We start from the raw sequence: 24113 nt of genomic DNA, 5'->3' as shown, positions 1-24113 counted from the left end.
CCGACAATTTGCGGGAGTGAATCTTGTACCTTGAATGGGATCACTCCCTCCTTGCATTGCTAATCAAACGTGAGGCTTGTTAAGTGCACATGAGGTATTTCAGGGTGGAGAAGGCCATGGGGGGCCGGGCAAGGCCTCTAGACGTCAGAACAGGGCTTCTGAGGGGTGGATCTATCCCTCAGAAGCTCCATTTTGGCCGGCAGTGTGCAGGACAAATGTTGCAGAGCGAACAACTGCCATGGTGCTGCAAGATGCAGAGTTTCGGGCCTTGTCTCAAGCGCTAGGGGGCGCTTATTGCGTAACTTCAAACATTCGCGAATGGAGCACTCATAACCCAGGGATTACCTGTACTTTGCCATATTTTGAGAGGATTCTCCAGTGCTTTCAAGCAGATTTTCATGTGAGGGAGAAAATGAGGAACTAAAGTGAACAGAAATGAACTAAGATCACCTCTTTCTCCAGTCTCCCAGAAAAAGTATCAGCTGGATAGAGGCTGTTTTGGGATAGAAAGAACACTTCTTGATGTTGGGACTCACTGGTAGACATAGCTGGAATTCTGAGATTGTGTATTAAATTGATTCTTGATCAAATAACTGCCACTATTAGTGTGGACAGTCAGAAAGTACTAAATTACTCAAAGTAAAATTAATAAGAATGATTGACACCATTCACTATAGTTGCCCAACTCTTATTAGCCTTAATCCCTATGTTGCTGCCAAATCCTGCCATTGTAGCATCTGAATTGTTAGGATGCAGCCATACCTCATATTTATTTTATGAAAGGCCAAATATGATGAACTTGGTACTGGGCAACATTGCAACTTTTCTAATGCCTTATGTCACTCTTCCCAATTGAGCATGACCCAATTGCTCTTCCCTATTACAAAGGCCAACTTTGGCTATACAGCTGATTATCCTTCTGAAAAAGCTTTTTTTTTTTTTTACTTTTTTTAACAATGTAAGAGAGAAATGCCATTGATTTGAAACCATGTTACAAATCATGTTAGATGTTCCCAGTAAGTTTAACTTAGTATATAGCTAACTCCAGCAGTTCAGAATGACATTTGAGAAAAAAGCTATTGTATCTCTGCATGAATAACTGAGAGGCCTATTTCATCTGATTCTGTAAGTAGAAAAAAATAGCTACTAAATTTAAAAATTTTAAATTGGGGATTAACCTTACTTTGAAGATCAATCACATGCATGTCTGGGCCATTTTCTAGGATTCCATCTTCCAAATGTAACTTCTCAGTTTTACTATTTTGTTTTTCTTCCAGTTGTCCCTTTAATTTTTTAATCTGAAAGCCATAAAAAAAATCAATCCAAGGAGAAATGATCCAAGTTACACATGAATAGAATCATTAGAACTTTCAGAAGATTGCCTGGTGCCTCTATTTTGATTTATGAAGGAGTACTTATAAAAGAGGAAAACGTGGCAAATAGCAAGAGAATTTTCATCTTATGCAGCAGACATTTGTAATATAACACTGAAGAATAATGATGGCTACCAATCCTGCCCTTTCAAAAACTACAGAAAAGATTTTGGAGATACCAAATTCAGTTATCAAGATAGTAGTAATACATTGCATATCTTTTTAAATGAAAAACTGTGATAGCCAGTTTAGTCTAGTGGTTAAGGCACCAGGCAAGAAACTGGGAGGTTGCGAGTTCTAGTTCCACTTTAAGCATGAACTGGTGCCTTTGGGCCAGTTATGCACTCTCAGCCCAACCCTACTCAGCCCAACCCTACTCATAGGGTTGTTGTTGTGGAGAAAAAAGGAGGGCGCTATTATATATGTTTGCTGTCTTGAGTTATTTATAAAAATAAAGATTGGATTAAAAAAAACTCTAAAAGAACCCTCCTGATCCAATACATAGTTTCATATTCTGTCATTTGTCCCCTACAGATGAATCAATAGTATGTTGTATTACAGTGGGGCAAAAAAGTATTTAGTCAGCCACCAATTGTGCAAGTTCTCCCATTTAAAAAGATGAGAGAGGCCTGTAATTGTCATCATAGGTAGACTTCAACTATGAGAGACAAAATGAGAAAACAAATCCAGACAATCACATTGTCTGATTTGGAAAGAATTTATTTGCAAATTATGGTGGAAAATAAGTATTTGGTCACCTACAAACAAGCAAGATTTCTGGCTCTCAAAGACAGAACTTCTTCTTTAAGAGGTTCCTCTGTCCTCCACTCATTACCTGTATTAATGGCACCTGTTTGAACTTGTTATCAGTATAAAAGACACCTGTCCACAAACTCAAACAGTCACACTCCAAACTCCACTATGGTGAAGACCAAAGAGCTGTCGAAGGACACCAGAAACAAAATTGTAGACCTGCACCAGGCTGGGAAGACTGAATCTGTAATAGGCAAGCAGCTTGGTGTGAAGAAATCAACTGTGGGAGCAATAATTAGAAAATGGAAGACATACAAGACCACTGATAATCTCCCTCGATCTGGGGGTCCACGCTGTGGGGTCAAAATTATCACAAGAACGGTGAGCAAAAATCTCAGAACCACATGGGGGGACCTAGTGAATGACCTGCAGAGAGCTGGGACCAACGTAACAAAGGCTACCCTCAGTAACACATTACGCCGCCAGGGGCTCAGATCCTGCAGTGCCAGATGTGTCCCCCTGCTTAAGCCAGTACATGTCCGGGCCCGTCTGAAGTTTGGATAATCCAAAAGAGGACTGGGAGAATGTCATATGGTCAGATGAAACCAAAGTAGAACTGTTTGGTAAAACACTACAACTTGTCGTGTTTGGAGGAGAGAGAATGCTGCATTGCATCCAAAGAACACCATACCTACTGTGAAGCATGGGGGTGGCAACTTCATGCTTTGGGGTTGTTTCTCTGCAAAGGGATCAGGACGACTGATCCGTGTACAGGAAAGAATGAATGGGTCCATGTATCGTGAGATTTTGAGTGCAAACCTCCTTCCCTCATCTTTTTAAGTGGGAGAATTTGCACAATTGATGGCTGACTAAATACTTTTTTGCCCCACTGTATATAGAACAATATCTGGAAATTATTTTTTAAAAAATCTAGAACTAATATGTATATTATGTCAACCAAAGTTTTCAGTAATTCCAAAATCTCCTAACTTCTTAAACGTGTTCCTTGGGAGAAATACCTAAAAGCCATGAAGCAAAAGATGGAAAGGGTAAGACTCATGGCTGATGCTACAAGCCATTTCTATACCTGTTTAATTTTTAAATGGATAGACAGAAAGCTTCCAGTAAGACAATTTGAGTGTTGTTTGGTGGAGAATGGCACAAAGTAATGGACTACTGCAATGCTCTCTACATGGGGCTCCCCTTGAGGAGCACCCGGAGGCTCCAGCTGGTCCAGAATGCGGCCGCGCGGGTGGTTATGGGAGCGACGTGGCGCTCCCATGTGACCCCCCTCCTGCGCGAGCTGCACTGGCTCCCGGTGGTCTTCCGGGTGCGCTTCAAGGTTTTGGTTACCACCTTTAGAGCGCTCCATGGCATCGGACCGGGGTATCTACGAGACCGCCTTCTGCTACCAATAGCCTCTCACTGACCAGTACGCTCCCATAGAGAGGGGCTCCTCAGGGTGCCGTCGGCCAAACAGTGTCGACTGGCGGCCCCCAGGGGGAGAGCCTTCTCTGTGGGGGCACCTACCATCTGGAACGAGCTCCCCCCAGAGATACGGAAGATCCCGGACCTGCGCACGTTTCGCCGTGCTCTCAAAACTTTTCTATTTCAGCAAGCTGGCCTGGCCTAACTCCCCTCTTTTAAATTCTTAAATTTTAAATTTTTTAATTCGTGATTTTATAAATTGGGTGTTTTAATCTGTGTTTCGGCCGAAATATTTAATAATTTTAAGGGATTTTTAATATTTGTATTGTCTGTATTTTATCTTGGCTGTTCACCGCCCTGAGTCCTTCGGGAGTAGGGCGGTATAGAAATTTGATTAATAAATAAATAAATAAATAAATAAAAGCAGATGCGAGGAGCTAGAACAAAGACACAAAAGCATCTGATTTTTTAAAGAACCTTTTTTTAGCATTCAAATTCAGTTGCTAAACCTACACACTATATTCAGTCCAAATTAGAGAATTTTAATTGTCTTGTATTATCTTTTTCACTTTTCAATACATTGTAAGCCGCCCAGAGTTGCGATATAGGTGAGATGGGTGACATAAAAATTTAATAATAAATAAATATAACTAAAAATATATATTTAATTTATAAATTTATTTTAATTGATATATTTAATTTATAATTAATTAATTATATTTAACTTATAAAATAAATAAAATACTTGATGCATGCTAAGATACAGGTAATCCTTGACTTACAACCACAATTGAGCCCAAAATTTCTGTTGTTAAGTGAGATATTTGTTAAGTGAGTTTTGCCCCATTTTACCACCTTTCTTGTCACAATTAAGTTAAATCGCTGCAGTTTATGTTAGTAACCTTAGTTAAGTGAATTTGGTTTCCCCATTGACTTTGCTGGTCAGAAGGTTGCAAAAGGTGATCATATGACCTTGGGACACAGCAATGTTCATAGATATAAACCAGTTGCCAAGCATCCAAATTTTGATCACATAATCTGAGGAGGCTGCAAAGGTCATAACTGTAAAAAACGGTCATAAGTCACTTTTTTCAGTGCCATTGTAACTTTGAATGGTCACTAAATGAACTGTTGTAAAATGAGGACTACCTATACTACAGCTCAGCAGGATACAGAAATATATTCACTGAAATTTCCCATAGCTTGAAAAATTCAGCAGGGCCATTTCATGCAACGCTTTTCACTCCATGAAAAATATAGTATCTAAATCAACAGTAGTTTATGAACCAACAATGAGTACACTCAAACAGACTAAATACAAAGTATTCAGCTCTTACTTACCTGTTGAAATAAAAATTCTCGCTCATCCAGAAGTCTTTTTAATCTAATGTCTATAAGAGAGAAAAAAAGATACAAAACACTTGATATTTTACACATTTTTAAAGAAAGGTAATGATGGTTAGTGGGGCAAATGATAAATGAAATTATGCACGTACCACAGTAAATGATGTCACAGACAGGACTGGGAAGGGATTTTCAACCAAGAGAGGTTATGCCAATCTCACAAAGCATGCTTGTCACTTCAGTAGAAGCACCCAGCAGCATGCAAAGCGCTATCTTCTACTGTTAGCATGCAGGTATTCTATGGTCAAACACTGGAATACAAAAATCTCACAAATCTTTTATTGTTCAAGTATATATAATTTTACAACATAAATTTTAAAACATAATAATCAAACTGTGAATAGTTGAAATGTTATGAAAGCGACCTCAGATTATATGGGAATATGAATCTAGCACCTATCTACAATAGCTTTTTTTGTAGAATTGTTCAGTATTGCAGAGGCCACTACATAATCTAGGAAAAGTTGTATCTGTTTTAAGATGCCACAGACAACTGCATTCATTCATTCTCCTGTATGCTTAGAGGCATTTTCTGGCACCAGAATTCAAAGCATTGCACAACCCTACATACTGATACATTCAGACACAATATAAAAACTCTACATGTTTTTCATAAACTGGAATCTAACACTTGCATATGATGGTTTTAGATTTTTCCACATTAAAAGATTTGTCAAATATAAAGAGTCCCAAAAATTTGCTACTGTTTTCAATTGCACAAAAATAAATCTAGATTGCAAAACATCCATTTTACTTCAAAATGTGAAATGTTATCCATTTTATACAAAATAATTACAAAGTGTTCCATACATCTAAGTTAAAGAGAATTAATGGCCTCTCACAAGCCACATATAGAAATCGCTTCTTTAAAATCTCTTTTAAGATAAGGGCAATACCGCATTCATGGCTCTCTCTCCTGCCTAAGCTTTAATTTTCCTTTTAGATTATTTTTATAAATGGGAAATTAGCAGCCACAAAGTACCAGTGTCTACTATTATTTACATTTACCGCACAACAATACCTTTAGATCCATATATGCCAAACATTCTTAAGAGATAAGAATGATAGCTGGCTGAAGGTCAGGTTTGGAATTATATCCTTTTTTAATTAAAATGTTTAAAAGCTAAATATTGGATTTCATACACAATGGTACCAGTTGGAAATGTCTTCTTCTCTTCGCCTAACCTTTTCTCCCTTTCAAATAATTTGTATTGGGTGGCTCCCTAACAATTTGGAGCAATTTGTTTTACCATCAAATATACACAATGGGATATAAGCAAACAATTCTATTCTGACAGTGATTAAGTAACCAAATGATTCACTTCATGGAGTTGAATACAGAACATCCAACCTTTTTATATTATAAAATATCATATCATATCATAATATAATATCACTTGGAAGGCCAAGTGATTTTCACATTTATTTTGGAGATCATTAACTGGCTTTTCCCTAATTTAATATTTTTGCGGCAAATAGTAAACTGTTCAATATTTTAGAGGGTTCTAACTAATAACATAATAAAATTATGAAAAAATACAATTTGTTTGCAAAAAAAGGACACTTCTGTAATAATTCCACATAAATTAATCCAGCAGCATGGAGCATACTCAAAAACTGACAATAGTTCAAGTTCAAGTTAATAAATTTAGTAAAGAATAAGTAGTAAAGAATATACATATTTATTGAAAGCAAGAATATTTGAATTTAGTGGAAATCTTAGTCACAATTCTTAGTCACAATGTAATGATACACTGGGCACTGAGTGAGAATTCTTTAATGTAAAACAAATTATTTTCTAATGAATAGCTACTACATTAAGAGTAAGCTGAAAATAAAATTTTAAGATTAAGATATAAAATTATATATCATGAAACTAAGGATAAATAAGCATTCCTTATAAATTATGTTGCAGGTATAAAACATTTAGACAAGACTATAATTATTCAATCTCACCTTTATTATATTTATAAAGAATTCAAGTGAATATACTTAATACTCCTTCCTCCTATTTCCATACAGTTACAATAATTGCTGCCTAAGGAATATTAATACAACTTTATGTAGTATACACATATCCAGTGAAACAACTGAGCAGTATAACCATATCAGATAAAATAGTAATTCTTGTCAATGAGTTTCTTCTCTCTCCTCTTCTCTCCTCTTCTCTCATCATCCCTCATCTTTTTTCCCTCCCAAAAGGTAGAATGTTTATTTTACAGATACATTTCTCAGGATAGGGAATGAGCAATAATTATCAAACAATTTCTTTAAAACTATTAATATGTCTTTTAAAATATTTATATGTTTTGCTGAAATGACAGTTACACAAAATATTAGAACTATTAGTTAAATCAATTTTACAAACAAATGAGAAGAGACATTTTAAACTATAAAACTTTATTTCCATTATATACATTAGATACTATGTTATATTTTTAATGTTTTTCTATTTTTATGTAATACACTATTACACTGCTATATAGCTATACAAATTTTAGAGTTTGCATTATCTTAATTTTAGTATGGTAAAGCAAATGTTGAATTACTTTATTCATTAAAAGTGTTCCAAGTTTTTATATGCTCATAAATGTTTTATGTTTTAAAAAATTTGATATGCTCATAAATGAAAAACTTTCAGATTTATTTTAGCCATTATTAGTTAATAATGGAAAATTATTCTTTTAGAAAAAGAAGACAGTGTGTTAAATAGTTTTATCATAAAACTGCAGTAGATATTATCTTTCATTTTGTGATTTAAATAGAGATAATTATTACAGAGACAATCAAGACTTATATTCCAGCAAAAATTAAAGGGATAGATTTCCCAATATAAGAAAATATTGGTTTACATTCAACATTCAATATCTATTTCTTTGCAAGGCAATGCAAAGAACAAATGATAGTTTCTTTTAAGTAAATAGATTACAATTTGCAGTAAATATTGCTTAATACAAAGGCTAAATATAAAGCGAACTAAAAGTTTTTATCATACATGAACCTACATAGATTACATTGAAAGAGACAGAGGAAGAGAGACAAAACTATAAATGCTAAATTGGATCAAGAGCATGTCATTTATGTATCAATTGCAGAGATATTAAGTTTAATTCACTGATTTAAACCAACAAGAGCTTGATTTGGTAAGAAAAGGCTGAATTGGCTGTGACTGAATTCTATGATTCTTAGTAAATGATTTTTACTGTAAGTAATAGTGCTTTATGTATAGATCTTTGCCATCTTTGAAATGGTATTAATTTGAAGTGAGTGAAACATACACAGCGAAAAATTGCTACTTCTCTAAAAATTGTCATAATTTCATTGTTATTCATTCAGCTTGACCTTGTCTTTTTGTTCAGAAAGTGTAACAGTATTGAAGCTAAAGTTCTATATAATAACTTGAAATCAAATATAAATGTATCAGACTAGTGACATTTTATCAAAAAGCATGCATCCTAATCATTCCCAAGAATTTTCCAATCCTAGCATTCATTAAAATTCTTAGAGAACAAATACTATATTTGATGGAATATTAAAAAGCAGCTCATTGGGAATTAGTGTAATAGCTTTAATTAGACTATAATTAAACTTGACAAAAAGGTAGCCTCCACATGCATACATTATTGACTACTTTGCATTATTTAGAGTATGACATTAATTTAATGGTAGAACTTCTTTCAAATTTTGACTTTTTAAAAATTAAAGATGTAATTTTGTTCTTTAACAGATGCCAGGTGAATGATGTGGAATAATGATCCAGTTTCTGAGTTTATGATATAATGCAGTCTTCCCGAGATTTACCTTTACCTTTCTTATACCTTTGTGTTTCGTCTTGACTTTCATCCATAGCACTCTCCAGGTTTTCCAACTGTTCTGGTGTATGATCAGCAATTTGTACTGAGCTGATTTCATCCAACAATTTACATTCCTCTTCCAGCTGCCCACATTGTGACTCTGTTGTTTCAGAAACAGATAAATCAATCTGCACAAATTTGACTTCTTCAAATTTATGTTCTTTCAGCTGCTGAATAGTGTCACTTTCTTCCACAAAAGCTTCAGATCCAACATCATCGGATGAGATTAAGCTGGCTTTGACCTTTTCATTATCTTTATTAGTCTGAACATCTCTCTTTTCAGAAGTTTTTAATTCTCCAAAAGAAGCCGCATAAACATCTAAGGCTTCATGATATTCTTCTACAATTATTTCTTTACTCTCAGGCTTGTTTTGTTCAATGAATTCAGTCTTCTGTGTTTCGAGACAAACAACCTCCTCAATATCTGGCACAATACTGTGAATTTCTTCATGCAGCTGTCTGTAATTTTTACCCTCTTTATTCCTAGTGCATGCTTCTTCAGTACCCTCTTTCATTGTAGTTGTAGTTACAGCAGACTCAATAGTATTGTCTTCTTTATCTACACTCTGTTTTCCTGCAGATAAAACTTCTTTATGACTGCCAGCAACTTCTTTATTTATCATATCAATATCACCCAGAGCTCCATCTATGCAAGCTGATTTTATATTACAGTTGGAATCATTCTCTATGTTTGCATTTGTTTCTTTATGGGTCTGGCATTTGCTTTGATTTATATAATCTACAACATCTTGTTCTGCAAGAATATCTTTCATAGTACATTCATTGTTCTTTTCCTCAAAATCTAAATAAGCATTTAATGCCTTCATATCTTCAACATTTTCTTTATTTGTTCCTAACTCTTGCTCATTTTGTTTCTCAACAATTGCATCATGTTTTGAAGGTGGTGACTGGATTTCTTCAGTTTTAACTTGTTCTTGTTCCTCTCCAAATTCATTCAAAGTAACTTTTGTAATACACAATGTTCTTTTTTGTTCTTCTGCAGAATCTACTACTTGGTCCTCCTGCTGCAGTATCATACTTTGTGCCTCCTTCTCTTCATTTGTTTCACACATTTCTATTTTTGGCCCTTTTGTTACAGTATTTATGGTAGGCTTTTGTTCATTTTTAAGAAATTCTTTGTTTAAATCTCCCTCAACAACCCCATTTTTTGATTGTTCACTATTAAGATCAATACTAGAGGCTTTCATAAGGATAACGTCTACCAATTCTGGTGAAGTAGAAATTGCCATGTGGCCATTATTTATAAAATCTAAAGCTTCCCAAAATACTTCACTATTCACTTCTGACTCATCAACTACAATATCTATTTGTTTTTCTTTATTTTGCTGTTGTGGAACTATTTCTAAATTGGCATGTATTTCCTGATTGATCTCAATACTTGGATCTGCCATATTATTTTGATTAGGAGTTACATTTATATTTCTATCAGATACTTTCTCTTCTAAAATATGACCTGGTGAAGCCCCTTCAAGTTTTAATTCACCTGAATATCTTTTTTGAAGAGAATAAACAATTTCTGGGATATATTCTGAGTAACTTTTTACAGGATCCTCAAGTCCACTATTTAATTTCAGTGTTGATGTAATTTTGGCTTCAGTGACTTTCTTAGTCTCTACATTTTCATCATCAGGCAATGTCTTTATTTCCAAACGTTTGAGAATGATTTCCTGATCCTTAGTGTCCTCTGTGTTTTCCTCATGCTCAGTATTCTGCAAGATTTCTCTTTTCCCCATATTCTCCAAAATCTCATTTTCCATCTCCACTTCATTTGCTCTGCCTAAAAGATCATTATAAGAAAGTTCAAGGGACCACAATATAGATACATCATTTAAGTATGCTATCACTTACCTTTCCACTTAAAACCCCAAAAAAGAATTAGTATAACATGTTAAAAAGTATCCACTTTTGCAAATTATATGAATGCAAAGGAAGAATGTAATGTAAAATATCTGAACACAAAAGTGTATCACTGTCAACTATATTGAATTTGTATTACTTCAGTGGATTGTACAAATTAAAATTTCTTGGTTTTAACTTTGTTAATAATAGAGCCAATAATTTAAATACACAAAGTTTTGTTAACTATGTTAATGGAATATATGGCTGGGATAAATCTCACTGTAATTAATAACTGTTATAAATAACTATTATGAATAGCAATGTAATTAATTTTACAGGCAGGCCTCAACTTACGACCATTTGTTTAGCAACTGTTAAAAGGTTATGATGGTGTTGAAAAAAAGGACTTATGACTGGTCCTCACATGACCATCACAGTGTGTCTGTGGGCCATGACTGCAATTCAGGTAATTAGCAACCAGCATTTACAATCGTTGCAGCATTCCAAGATCATGTGATTACCATTTACAATCTTCCCAGCTGGCTTATGATATTTATGACAAGCAAAATCAATGGGGTAAACCGGATTTGCTTAACCATGGCAAAAAAGGTTGTAAAATCAGGGATAGTTTTGGGATGACTCACTTAATGACCACATTGCTTAGTGAGCAAGGTTTTGGTCCCAATTGTGGTTATAAATTAAGCACTATCTATAATTACTACCTAAAACAACATTTTCAAGTGCTTTTTGTATACACTGCTGGGAACCAAAGCAAAGTTAATGTCTACAAATAATATATATACAATATATTATGCTTAATATATTGAAATGAAATTTACAATAGGAATATAGGTAAGCTAGCTTTAAATTATTTGGTTTTCCTGAAATTGGGAATTAAACAACACCCAATTAAACTCTTCTCACCAAAAAAACTCACACTTTAAAAAAAATTAATGGCCTTAATTTGTATTAATGGCCCTTTGTTGTATTAAGGAAAAGTTAACATGTGTAGATGCAGAATATTATTGTTAAGATTATAAACATCTTCAAGCAAAAAGTGATCATATATAGTATCTTAATACAATGCAAATGCTTACCTTCTCTATAATCCTCAGATACTTTAAAGGCATGACTTGTCTCTGAAACAACCTTGGAAGAATTTGATAGTCCATCCTTAGCAACACAATCAGAGATTTCTCCATTGGTAGCCACTCCTAAATTGGTGATTATTCCATATTGCTGTGAATGCAAAACAAAATATATTTATAACATTCAATTCCATGTAAAGTATGTTTGCAAAAACTGAAATCCTGCATAATAAAATCACATGAATGCAGAGTATCACACTAGTATGAATATAATAACTAGATAACAGTTCTAAAACTTTTGCAGCAGGTGGTGATCTTCGTAGATTATGTTACTATCCTAAATGAAAACAATTCATGATACAGCTTCGTGCTGCACAGGTGGCATGATTAACAGTCCCACTCCAGTAGCTTGACATTTTTTCATATATTGTTATCTAATACTAATTCTTCCTAATTTCCAAATATAGCTAAATGCACTTCAAGTGCAGCATAACAAGAGAATATAATTAGTTAAGAAAACAATGATGCGCCACTGCTAGTTTAAGCTCATCAAATAATGGAACACTTAAGGAAGGTTCTTTCTGGTATACTGAAATAAAATGCTATTATTTAATACCACTACCTTTTATACTTTATATTTTTTTGCTTTTGTTTGTTCATTTGCTTTATCATACCTTTAATTGTTCCTTCAGCAAAATCACCTCCTCTCTAAGATCATCTCGCTCACTTCTTAGGGAATCAAATAAGACTTTCTGCCTTTCTAATGCCTAAGTATTTAACGAAGAAGCAGAAGATAAAGACACTAAAATCAGAAAAGAGGATATAAAGATTAAGAAATTTAGCAATAAGAATCAGCAATTTTAGATCCACAAGATAAAAGATTTGCATAAAAGAAGAAGGAATGCTTATTTACAGAAATTTCTCTTAACTAACATTAAGGGAGCCCTGATGCACAGTGGTTAGAATGCAATATTGGAGGCTAACTCTGCCCACAACTTGGAGTTTGATCCTGAACAGCTCAAGGTAGATTCAGCCTTCCATCCTTCCAAGGTCGATAAAATGAGAACCCAGATTTGGTGGGGGAGTGGGGAGGGGCAATATGCTGACATTTGTAAAATGTTCAAAGAGTGCTGCAAAGCAGAGCAGTATATAACTCTAAGCACTATTGTTAATAGCTGGCTTCATGTTTCAATTTCCACTGAAAATGGTTTCCCTAAACACTCTGTCACTAACTTATCAAGGCAAGCCTAGTTCTATTTTAATTTCTTCACAATCTCTTTTTATGGCTATTACTTTATATACAACTCAGAATTGCAAATAAGGAGCTCCTCCTTCCATTCTGATAACCAGTGAATTCCATTACCGCTACAGTTGGCATACTCATTACATTACATTACATTTGTATTACACATAATATTTCTCTTTCATTACAGAAAGAGAAATATTATGTGAAATGCAAATGTAATGTGTTGCATATTAATGAAAAATAATATTTAGTTCTGCTCTAAAGCCAAAGGTTTTTAAATTTTTAAATTTGCAGTTCTGCTGTTTGTGCTAAGAAATATCCTAAATCTAGAATTCACTTTTAAGGACAAGTATTAACCGTATTATAATAAAAGGAAACCATTCAACCCTCTTTCTTCTGAAGGCTAAATAACAGAGAATGATCCAGTGACAGATGATGTTGAAGTGTTTGTTGCTAAGATTAAATGTTCTAGATAATGATAAAAACAAATTTGAGGAAGACCAGTCTGCAACTTAATGGTCCTAACTTGCTTGTCTATCCTTTTGTTAATAAATCTCTAATAGAAGGGGCTATTTTAATCACATTGTTGGAGTTAAATATTAAAATCATCTTTAAAAAAAACCTGCCCTTTTTTAACAAAAAGTGCTTGAGAATGTAATAGCCAACCAATTTCAGACACTTTTAAAAGATATTTTGCTACAATTCATTTTATTTATTTATTTTCAAGTTTTTTATTTTTTATTTTATTTTATACATCTCATTGTTTGGGAGATAATTTCCTGGGTTTTTTTAGAGCGTTGAGGTTTTTATGATCAGTCCAGACCGCGAAAGGCAATTTACCCCTTTCTAGAAAATTCCTCCAGGAGAGGATAGCCTAGCAGACTGCATAACTTCTTTCTCCCAAATAGCCCACTTCCTTTCAGTCTCGGTGAGCTTTTTGGACACGTAGGCACAAGGTAGGAGCTGTCCTTGTGGGTCCTTTGGTAGAAGCACGGCTGCCATGGCTACGTTGCTGGCGTCCGCTTGGATGACGAACTGTCGTTCTGGGTCCGGGTGTTGGAGGATCGGCTCTTTGGCAAAGAGCCATTTTAATTTTTCAAAGACTCTTTGACAGTCTATTGACTAGGCAAGCGGTTGGTTTGGCTGTGGTGTTGCGGGAGGAGGCCCTGTTTTTAACAGTACTATTAGAGGCAGGGCGACTTCTGCAAAGACTGGGATAAATTCTCTGTCTCTGTGAACCCCAAGAAGCTTTGAAGCTGTTTGCAGATGCGTGGGGGCTGCCAGTCTAGTACCGCTTTCACTTTTCCTGGGTCAATTTCCATCCCTCCACTGGATATTCGGTAGCCTAGGTAATCTAGGGAGGTTTGATGGAATTCACACTTTGACAGCTTCGTGTAGAGTTTTGCAGTGAGGAGTTTTTTCAGCACTTGCTGCTCTAGCTTTACATGCTCCTTGAGAATTTCGCTGAATATGAGAATGTAATCCAGGGCCCCTTTTTATAGGTGCTCATGCAGCATTTCTTTAATTAATTGCATGAAGACTGCTGGGCTCCCTGCAGGCCAAATGGCATGACTTTGAATTGGAAGCTGCCAAGCAGGCAGTTAAAGGCTGTCTTCCACTCATCTCCTTCTCTGATTCTTATGCGATACTAAGCTTCTCTCAAGTCCAGTTTGGTGAACACCTTGCCCTTGGCTAAATTGCTTAGCATGTCCTTAATGAGGGGTAGGGGGTAGGTGTTCTCCAGGCACACAGCATTAATTCCATGAAAATCAATGCAAAGCCTCATCCCTCCATCTTTTTTTTTTCCTTTACTGGGGATGCGACTCTGGGGATCGACTCTAGATTTTGCGAGTTGGATGAAGCCCCGAGCTAGGTTGGCGTCAATGTATTTTCTCAGTTCTTCCATCTCTTTGGAAGTCATGGAGTACATCTTTGGCTTGGGCAGCTTGGCTCCCAGCACAAATTCGATTGCGTAATCTGTCACACGGTGAGGAGGGAGGAAGTTGCACTCTTCCTCGCCAAAGACTTCCAATAGGTCTCAGTACTTTTTTGGCACCTGCAGGCTGCCGGGAAGTCCATCTGTGGTGGGGGCTGCGGCTTTCGGGTTCGCTAGTGTCATTGGGGTTTGTGGCATTTTGGCACCGATCTGGTTTTACAGGCAGTAATGGTCCGAAGCCTATGTTTAGTTTTCTATAGCCGTCCTCCCATGTGATGGTCGGTCTCCATTTGTCTAGCCACGTGAGCCCTAATATGATTGATTCAGTCACTTTTGGAGTTATGACGAATCAGCTAAGTTCTTGATGATGGCCCATTTCTAGTCTGACAAGTTCTGTGAGTAGTGTGGCCAGGGATCCGCCCATTAGTGTCCCATCGACCTGCTCGAAGCAGATGGGGCACGCTAGGGGTCTCGTGCATATGCCTAGTTGTTCCACTATGGGGAGGCTAATTAGGCATCTGGTGTAGCCAGTGTCTATGATGGCTTCCATTTCCCCTTGGGCTCCCATTTCTGGCACTACTATCCTGGTTTTGATGGTGAAGGGGTAGATGGCTTCACTTATCATTGGGTCATCATCGCTGCTGTTCCCTTCGGCAGAGTTTGGAGGGTCTTCCCTGGCTGGAGTTCCCTCGACTTCGCTGGGAAGGAGTGGAACCTCCACAGCCTGCTTGACGATTCTCCCCTTATCTGGCAGTTTCCACGGGGTCCTCCTTGCCCGGAATGTGGCTGGAGTCCGAGTTTGGGGGACCAGGGCTGGAGCCAAGCATCCGGAAGCCCGGTGCCCATGCTGACCACGCTGGTAGCATTTGATAGTCCCGGATGGTGTGGCTGTGGTGCTTCGGGCGGCTTAGCCGGGGATTGGCGACCTAGGGGTCTTCTCGTTGGTTTCTATGGGGGTGGATTTCCAGATCCATGGCCACGGCTGTGCTGTACGCGTTCCGGTACCCCTCTGATGCCACAAGCTTGGATCGAGGGCCTCCTTGAAGTGGTAGACAAGGAGACGCTCCAGCCAGTTCCTCAGTTTCCCGGCCAGTCTTTGAAACTCCCAAATTAGCTCCTTGGGAGGCCGGCCAGCTTGCTTCAGCGCTTTAATTTGGGCCTCAGCTTCTACTCTGTGGGCCATGTCCTCGAACCGGCCTCGGAGCAGTTGGACAAACTTGTCTGCATCTTCCAGCTCAAAGGCTTCCTCTGTTGTGACCCAGGCCCAAGTAGTTGGTATTAAATACAAACAGTTTGAAAACAAACAGACTTTATTAGAACAGCTGAGAATTAAACTCATTCTCAGCGTAGTCCAATCTAAATTAAAGCAAATTCTTCAAAACACCATTCCTCAGTTTATCACTGACCTTGGGATAATTAGGCAAACTGCCAAAGGCTTTTCTTGGCAAAAGTTCAGAAGCAGAAGACGCCGCCAAGAAAGGAATACAATGAAACAAAAAACAAATCTCTCAATGTTGTTTTCTAGCAAAGAGGCCAAGAGTCGTTGCTGGTCTTTTAAGAGAGGGGCCAATCATCTCTTGGCCTTACTCCCGAGTCATCCTCTCTGCCTTATCTGCTCCTGCCTTCTGGGAGCTCTTCTCATATGTGCACTAGGAACAGGCTCCTCCTGTTCCTCTGCCTCTCTACTGTCAGCCTCTGGAGGCTCCAAAGTCTGCGCATCACTCCCTAATGGCCCTGGACCCGTGTCTGCTTCCGACGCAGAGCCCTCATCCGGGCCTTCCCCAGCCTCCAGGACTGACCCATGTTTTTCCTCAGCCTCATCACTGTCCAACTCCGCTACCAGCTCACAGGTTGCGGGCGGACCACAACATCCTCATCATGAAGTTCCACTATCCATTCCGCTGTTTCTCCCTCATTCATGCCATCTGCAATAGCTGAAATCAATTTCCGATACGATGGGCATTGATTTCCATAAGCCGAGATTTAATTGAAGAAGTAGGATAGCCTTCCTTGGGTCCTTTCAAACATCGCCCTGAACCGCAGAGGGGGAGTGGCTGGCGGAGGTGGTTGCTGAGCCTGTGCAAGCTGTTGGGCTTGTGCTGGCTGCTGAGTCAGAATCTGCTGTGGGGCCACGACCGGTTGTTGGAGCTGCAGTGGTGGCTGGGCCAGTACTGGCTGTGGGCCCATGACCGGTGGCTGGAAGTGCACTGGTTTACGGATAGGCGCCAGCTGCAGGATCAGGGCAGGCATTCACTGATATTGCACCTACCCCTGGCCAGGGTAAAATGCCCACCCGGGAGGGATCTGGTCTGCTGGAGGCAGCCTGAAGACCAATTGCTGGGGTGGAGTACTTGGTTCCAATAGCCCCAGTTGTGGCCCCTGTAGTACCAGCCTGGGCTAGTTCAGTGATCTTTGTTGCTGTGCCATTCCCATTCCCGTTGTGGCTGTCACCCTGGTAGACCAGACCAATGCATGAGGCTATGGAATGAACTGCTCCGTGCCGAGTGAAAGGAGGTTAGGACCCCGCTCAGTGATTCTGAGGCTTCCTGACCCGGGAAGGTGAACATAAACTGAGCCAGAGCCCATGTGGGCTGCTCGGTCCCAAGGGGTTCAGCGGCGTTGTCCATGCTGAGTTGGCCGAACTGCTCCGGGAGGCTGGCTAGCAACTGGCTGCGTGATGGCAGGAATCCCCATTCCTGGGAATGCTTGCAGCACACGTATCCTCCACTCGAGGGTTGGGATCTGTTCCGCTCTGCTTCCACCCATCTGCGGTTCTGACAGAATCGCTCCGGTCATTACCTCCTGAAGTGGTGTGACTCCTGCAGCTTCGCCCCACAGAGTTAGATCTGGTTGCGTAGCTTGCTCAGACGCCAGCTCTTTGGGCTGGGCACCCAGCTGGCATTCTCTTCCTGCAGTCTCCTCCGCTTCCACCATGGCTTGGGAAGGGGAGTAGATTGTCTCGACATAACTCGCCGAACCATCCTCTGTGGCTCTCTCCGTGGCCGCTTTTTTTCCCCTCCATCTTTCCAGAGTCTTAACACCGCCTGGTTCCAGGTCAATGTCTGGGGCTCAGGACCCCGGATAGCACCCCGGAGTCCAGGGAGCTGGTTAAATTTTTAAGGGAGATTCGGGTTAATGTCAGGGTTCCATTTTATTAGAGATGTCATATTGGCACATCTGGGAAAACCTGAATCCAAAAGTTTCCAGGTTTTCTCCACCCAACAGAAAATTCAAGTCCCTGCCCAGTACCCACAACTCTATCACATGGCCCAATCAAAACACCATCCCAACTGGAGAGGCCTCCCAGCTTCAACCCTCCAGATGCAGGGTAAGATGTCCTTGACTCTCTGAGAGAAAGTTATTATGACTATATATCACCCATGCTCCATACAATCCCCCCTCCCAGTTTCCCACAGTAGGAAATGTGGCAGGCCTGAAGGACCAATGCAAAAGATGGCTTCCAGGCCTGACACTTGGTGGATATAAGCATATCAGGTGATGTGTATTTGTAATGAGGGAAGGTGGCCTACTAGACTCTGGCTGCATCAGATGCCTCGTTAGCCGTGGTGTGGTGGGAAACTTGGGGATGCAGTTGAAGGAAGTAAAAAACCCCTTAGCTTTCTCTCAGTGGGATGGAACAGTGTGATGGGGGCGCTCCAGCCACATTTCTAACTGAACCGGTGGAGCTGAACATAGGAACCCATGTAGAGACTATCCGATTCATTGTGGCTCAGGAGATGACTGAAACCATGGTCCTGGGGCTTAAAGGGGTTAAGAAGTGGAATCCCTCCAAAGACTGGGAGAGAAACCAGTTGAAAGTGTGGAGGAAAGTTTCCGGCCAGGAAGCCGTAATAAAAGTGATAAGGAGCTGTCACAAGTTGTTGATTAGAAAAGTGAAAGAAGAAGGTGCAGGGAAAGCTTGGGCGGGGGGAGCTGGATCCATCATTCCCCAAGGAATTCTGGGACCTAGCTGAAGTGTTCAGAGAAAAATAGTCTGATGTGCTTTCCCCCCATCACCCCATGGACTGTGCTATCGAGATTGTCCCTAGGGCCAAGGTGGCAAAACTCAAACTATACTTGATCATGGTCTGGAAACTGGAAGAATCCAATCTTTCATTGACAAGAATTTGGCCAGGGGTTTCATTCAGCCAGCAAAGTCATGCACACCCATGCTCTTCCAGGAGAAAAAAGATGATCCGCTTTGATTATGTGTGGATTACCATGGACTTAATGCTTTCGGTGTACAAAATGTGTACCTCCTTCCATTGTTGAAGGACATGCTAAGTCACCTGGCCAAGTGAAAAGTTTTCACCGAACTGGACTTAAGGGAGGCTTTTAACGGTGCAGATTAGAAAGCGGGATGAGTAGAAAACAGCGTTTAACTCCCTTTGGGCTACTTCCAATACAAAATTCCCTTTGGGTTACAGGGAGCCCCCACAGTGTTTGTGCAGTTGATCAATGAGATGCTACATGATCATTTATACAAAGGGGTGTTGGTGTACTTGGAAAATATTTTAAATTTACATTGAGACGATGAAAGAGCATGTGAAACTAGTAAGGGCACGGCTCAAGAAACTTCGAGGGGGTCAATTGTATATGAAGCTCTCCAAGTATTAATTTCACAAGATTAAACTGGACTATTTGGGGTACCAGATTTTCCAGGAGGGTTTAAAAATGGAGCTGGTAAAGGTGAGTGCCATCCTAGAATGGGAAGCTCCTCGTACAAGGAAGTAGTTGCAGAGCTTCTTTGGCTTCACTTTTACTAACAGTTTATCCCAGCCTTTGCCTAAAGAGAACTGCCAATGACAAATCTCTTAAAAACCAAAGGAACCACTAAACGAACCACTAAAATGGACAATGGAATGCCAACCTGCTTTCGAGAAACTGAAACACCTTTCTGCAGCTGAGCCAGTATTGAAATACCCTGATTTGGACAAACCATTTGTCATTCAGGCAGATGCCAGCAATGTGGCAGTGGGGGCAATGATCCTCCAAAAGAACTGACAAGGGGGGCTACAACCCTGTGCCTACACCTTGTGCAAACTTTCCAATGCAGAAAGGCACTGGGCAATCTGGGAGAAGGAAGTTTACGGAATTCGCTGGGCTCTCCTCGCCTGGAGGCAATTCCTAGAGAGGAGCAAGGTCCTTTTTGAAGTTTGGGCTGACTACAAGAATTGGAACTGCTTAAAAAAACCCAGAAAGCTAACTCACAAACAAGTCAGATGGGCTCAATACTTCAACTGATTCAACTTCACCCTTTGCTACCTCCGCAGAGAGAAGAATTTCCTGGCGAATGCCCTGTCCAGGATGTTCCAGTACAATGGTGCCAGAGAGGTTGTCAATTCCATCATCCCTTCCAAACAAATAGCTGCACCAGCCCTTACAAGACAATATAAAGCCTCAAAAGAGCAGATAGCTGGCAACATAGCTGAAGCACTAAAAGGAGCTCTAGCGAAGGACAAGTGGTTCCAACTACATAAGAAAGAACTTTCACTAAGGGATGACCTGGTGTGGATAGGGAATAAATTGTATGTAGCTACGAGCCAGCAAACCCTGATTTTGCAATGCAGCCATGACACTAAGACCATGGGGCATTTTGGATTTGTTAAAACTCTCCATTTTGCAAAATGCCAGTTTTGGTGGCCATGCATGAAAAAGGACATTGAGAACTATGTGGCCAGCTGCCGGATCTATGCCTCAGCCAAAAGACACACTGGCAGGACCCCAGTATTGCTACAACCTGTCACAAGCCCTAAAGCCCATGGAAGGAAATATCAATGGACCTTACCAGAAAGCACAGGAAACACAGTGATTTCGGATATCATGAACCTGTTCTTCAAACAGGACCACTTTGTGGCTTGTCCCAAGATTCCATCTGCAAACTCTAGCAAAAGTATTTGTGCAACACAAGTATCAGTTTCACAGAGCCTGAGCACATAATTTCAGATTGCGGTGTTCAATTTACTTCAAGCTTTTAGCAGGAATTGAAATTATTAGGCACCTCCCAGGGCCTAAGCTCCTTTTATCACCCACAGACGAATGGAGGCTGTGAACATACAAATGGCATCTTGGAACAATACCTCTGCTGTTATGTGAACTATCAGCAAGACAATTGGTCTGAGCTCTTATCGTTCACCGAGGTTGCCTACAATAATTCAGTACACAGTATTCGCAGCATTCCAAGTAGCCACCAGCCTGGACCTTGTGACTATGCCAGAACTCCCTCAACACACTCAAACGGCATTGTTGGCCGATTGGATCCAAACCCTGCAAAACACCTGGCCTGTGGTCTGCAAAGCGCTGGATGAGGTGAGGCAAGCATATAAGAGACAAGCCAATAAGAAAAGGGGTCCGCAGAAGGATTTTAAAGTAGGAGATAAAGTCTGCCTTTCTATCAAATTTCTGTAGTTGTGATACCCCTGTAGAAAACTTGGTCCTAAATATATGGAACCATTCCCCATTACCCTCCCCATAAATTCGGTGATGCTTGAATTGAAATTGCTGAAAAACCTCAAGTGCGTCTACCCAGTTTTTCTTGAAAGCTGTCACTGGTTCACCCTGCGTCCTGCCATGAAGTCATCACCCCGTCCCATCTTAATAGAAGGGGAACATCATTTCAAGGACAAGGAAATTGCCAGATCCAGCTTCGCTACCTCTGTAACCACTTTGGGTTTAGTAAAGTATACTTTGGGCAGGACAATGGGCCAGGAGTCTTTCTTTGTAGATGACCGAGTTGGGACGGTTGACACATTCCAATCAACATGGGAATGATTCATTCACCTCTGTAGGGATGGACAGAAGTGAATTCATGAGATTATTTGGCCTAAAAAGTAAGAGAGAAATGTACTAGCAAAAAATACTTTCTAGATAGTCCCAAACTGTAGCTTGGAAACCATATTTCCAAGCCTTGGTGGCGCAGCAGACTAAAGCACTGTTAAGTAACACCAGCTGCCTGCAATTACTGCAAGTTCAAATCTCACCAGGCTCAAGGTTGACTCAGCCTTCCATCCTTTCGAGGTAGGTAAAATGAGGACCCGGTTTGTGGGGGCAATAAACTGACTTTGTATAAAAAAGAACACCACTTGGAGGAGCGCGAAAGCCCTACTAAGCAGGTATATACAAAAGTATGAAGGCTATTGCTTAATGCATTGTAAACCGCCCTGAGTCTCTGGAAAAGGGCGGCATATAAATTGAACCAATAAATAAATAAATAAATAAATAAATAAATAAATAAATAAATAAATAAATAAATATTCAAAGAGAGGAATATTTTTTGCTGAACTGTACTGAATTTATTTTGCATAAGTGAATTCTAGAATTCTACCATATTCACAAAATGTCACAGAGTCCTCAAAGTCTGCCCCATGTTCCTGCAGATACTAATCTGAAATAGACTGATAAAAGACACAGAGATTAAATATTCCTAAACTATTTCATGGATTACTGCCTTTTTTTTTTATTGAAAAGTTTTACAAAGATAATTCCCCCCCCCAATATTCCCCCCACCCTTTTTCCCTCCCCACCACCCCCAAATCCCTTCCCCCCTTCCCATCCCACCCTCCCCCCCAGACTTCCCATAGCAAACTACAGGGTATTTTAATTAACAATCATAAACTAAATAGCCTAACTATTCTTAAACTACCTAATCCCCCCCTGAAACCTTAACTCCACTATGGATAACATAATACTTCTAAAGTTTAACATTCATTCATAAGCTATTTGATATTTTCTTGTCTGATACTTATTTTGAATATAATCAACCCATCTTCTCCATTCCGATATGTATCTTTCTTGTGTACAGTCCTTCAGATATGCTGAAATTTTCGCCATTTCCGCTAAATTCGCTACTTTCAATGTCCATTCTTCAATAGTAGGCAAAGAGTCCTTCTTCCAGTATTGTGCTACCAACAGCCTAGCTGCTGATATTAAGTTCAAGATCAGTTTAGTCTCTAATACTGTACAATCCGTCGTTATACCCAATAAAAAGAATTGAGGAGTAAATTTCAACCTTCTTTTCAGAATGTTCTGCATCACCCACCAAATTTTTATCCAAAATGCCTTGATTTTCTTACAGGTCCACCATATATGATAATAGGTTGCATCATCACATTCACATCTCCAACATTTAGCTTGCAAATTCGAATACATACATGATAATTTTTTAGGATCTAAGTGCCATTTATAAAACATTTTATAAAAATTCTCTCTCAAATTTTGTGCTTGCGTAAATTTAACATTTCTGACCCAAATCTTTCCCCACGTTTCCATCATCACTGGTTCCTGAAAGTTTTGTGCCCATTTTATCATACAATCCTTGACCAATTCCGTTTCTGAATCTATTTCCAATAAAGCGTTATACAACCTTTTAATATGCATCTGACTTTGATCTCTAATCTGTTTTACCAGTTTTTCCTCATTTTGCATGACACCAATTTTTTGATCTTCCCTCCATCTAGCTTGAAGCTGACCATACTGAAACCAAGTATAAATTATCTCTTCTTCTTTCAATACATTTAAAGATTTCAATTGCAGTTTACCCCTTTCCATAAATAGAAGCTCTTTATAAGTAATCACCTCCATTTTTTGTTCTATATTTATATTTTCTATTGCATGTCTGGGATTTGCCCATATAGGTATCTTGTAGTTTAGCTTATATTGATATTTTTTCCAAACCCTCAGCAACGCATTTCTAAGTATGTGACCCTTAAACACCTTATCCACTTTTTTTTCATATAACAAATAAGCATGCCATCCATATAACAGATCATAACCTTCTATATTTAACATTCTCTCTTCAGTTAAATTAAACCAGTCACTAATTTGTGATAAAACAGCTGCTTCATAGTACAATCTTAAATTAGGCATTTTAAGACCTCTTCTCTCACGTACATCCTGTATAATTTTCAGTTTCACTCTTGGTTTCTTCCCGCCCCAAATAAAAGTATTAACCCCTTTCTGCCACTCCCTCAAGTTTCCATCTTTCTTAAGCACTGATATCATTTGAAACAAAAATAAGAACCTAGGTAATATATTCATTTGTATTACTGCTATCCTTCCCAGTAGAGATAGTTGTAGCTTTTTCCAACTTTCCATTTCTTTCTGCACTTTTTGCCAAAGAACTTCCTAATTGTTTTTAAATAATTTCGTATTTGAGGCTGCAATATATACTCC

General features: G+C 39.0%; 1 protein-coding gene across 33 annotated transcripts in view; it reads right to left on the bottom strand.

Moving 5' to 3' along the window:
- Positions 1-24113, bottom strand: part of LRRFIP1 (LRR binding FLII interacting protein 1) — a 245806-nt gene that overhangs the window by 46312 nt on the left and 175381 nt on the right. For 11 of the 33 annotated variants that reach the window (XM_034426186.3, XM_034426190.3, XM_034426188.3 and 8 more), the window contains 3 exons: positions 12435-12527; positions 11770-11911; positions 6901-10610 (listed from right to left, as the gene is read on the bottom strand). In XM_034426186.3, the coding sequence (XP_034282077.2) occupies positions 8728-10610; positions 11770-11911; positions 12435-12527 (2118 nt within the window). In that variant the 3' untranslated portion in view covers positions 6901-8727. Of the gene's footprint in view, positions 1-1183; positions 1299-4895; positions 4946-6900; positions 10611-11769; positions 11912-12434; positions 12528-24113 lie in introns of those variants that run through there. The other 22 variants (XM_034426189.3, XM_087885589.1, XM_034426192.3 and 19 more) reach the window with 3 other exon arrangements.

The sequence above is a fragment of the Pantherophis guttatus genome, chromosome 1, assembly GCF_059756535.1.
Source record: "Pantherophis guttatus breed Tessera chromosome 1, ASM5975653v1, whole genome shotgun sequence".
NCBI lineage: Eukaryota > Metazoa > Chordata > Lepidosauria > Squamata > Colubridae > Pantherophis > Pantherophis guttatus.
The sequence above is the reverse complement of the archived record's forward strand: the minus strand, read 5'-3'. Positions and strand labels throughout refer to the sequence as shown.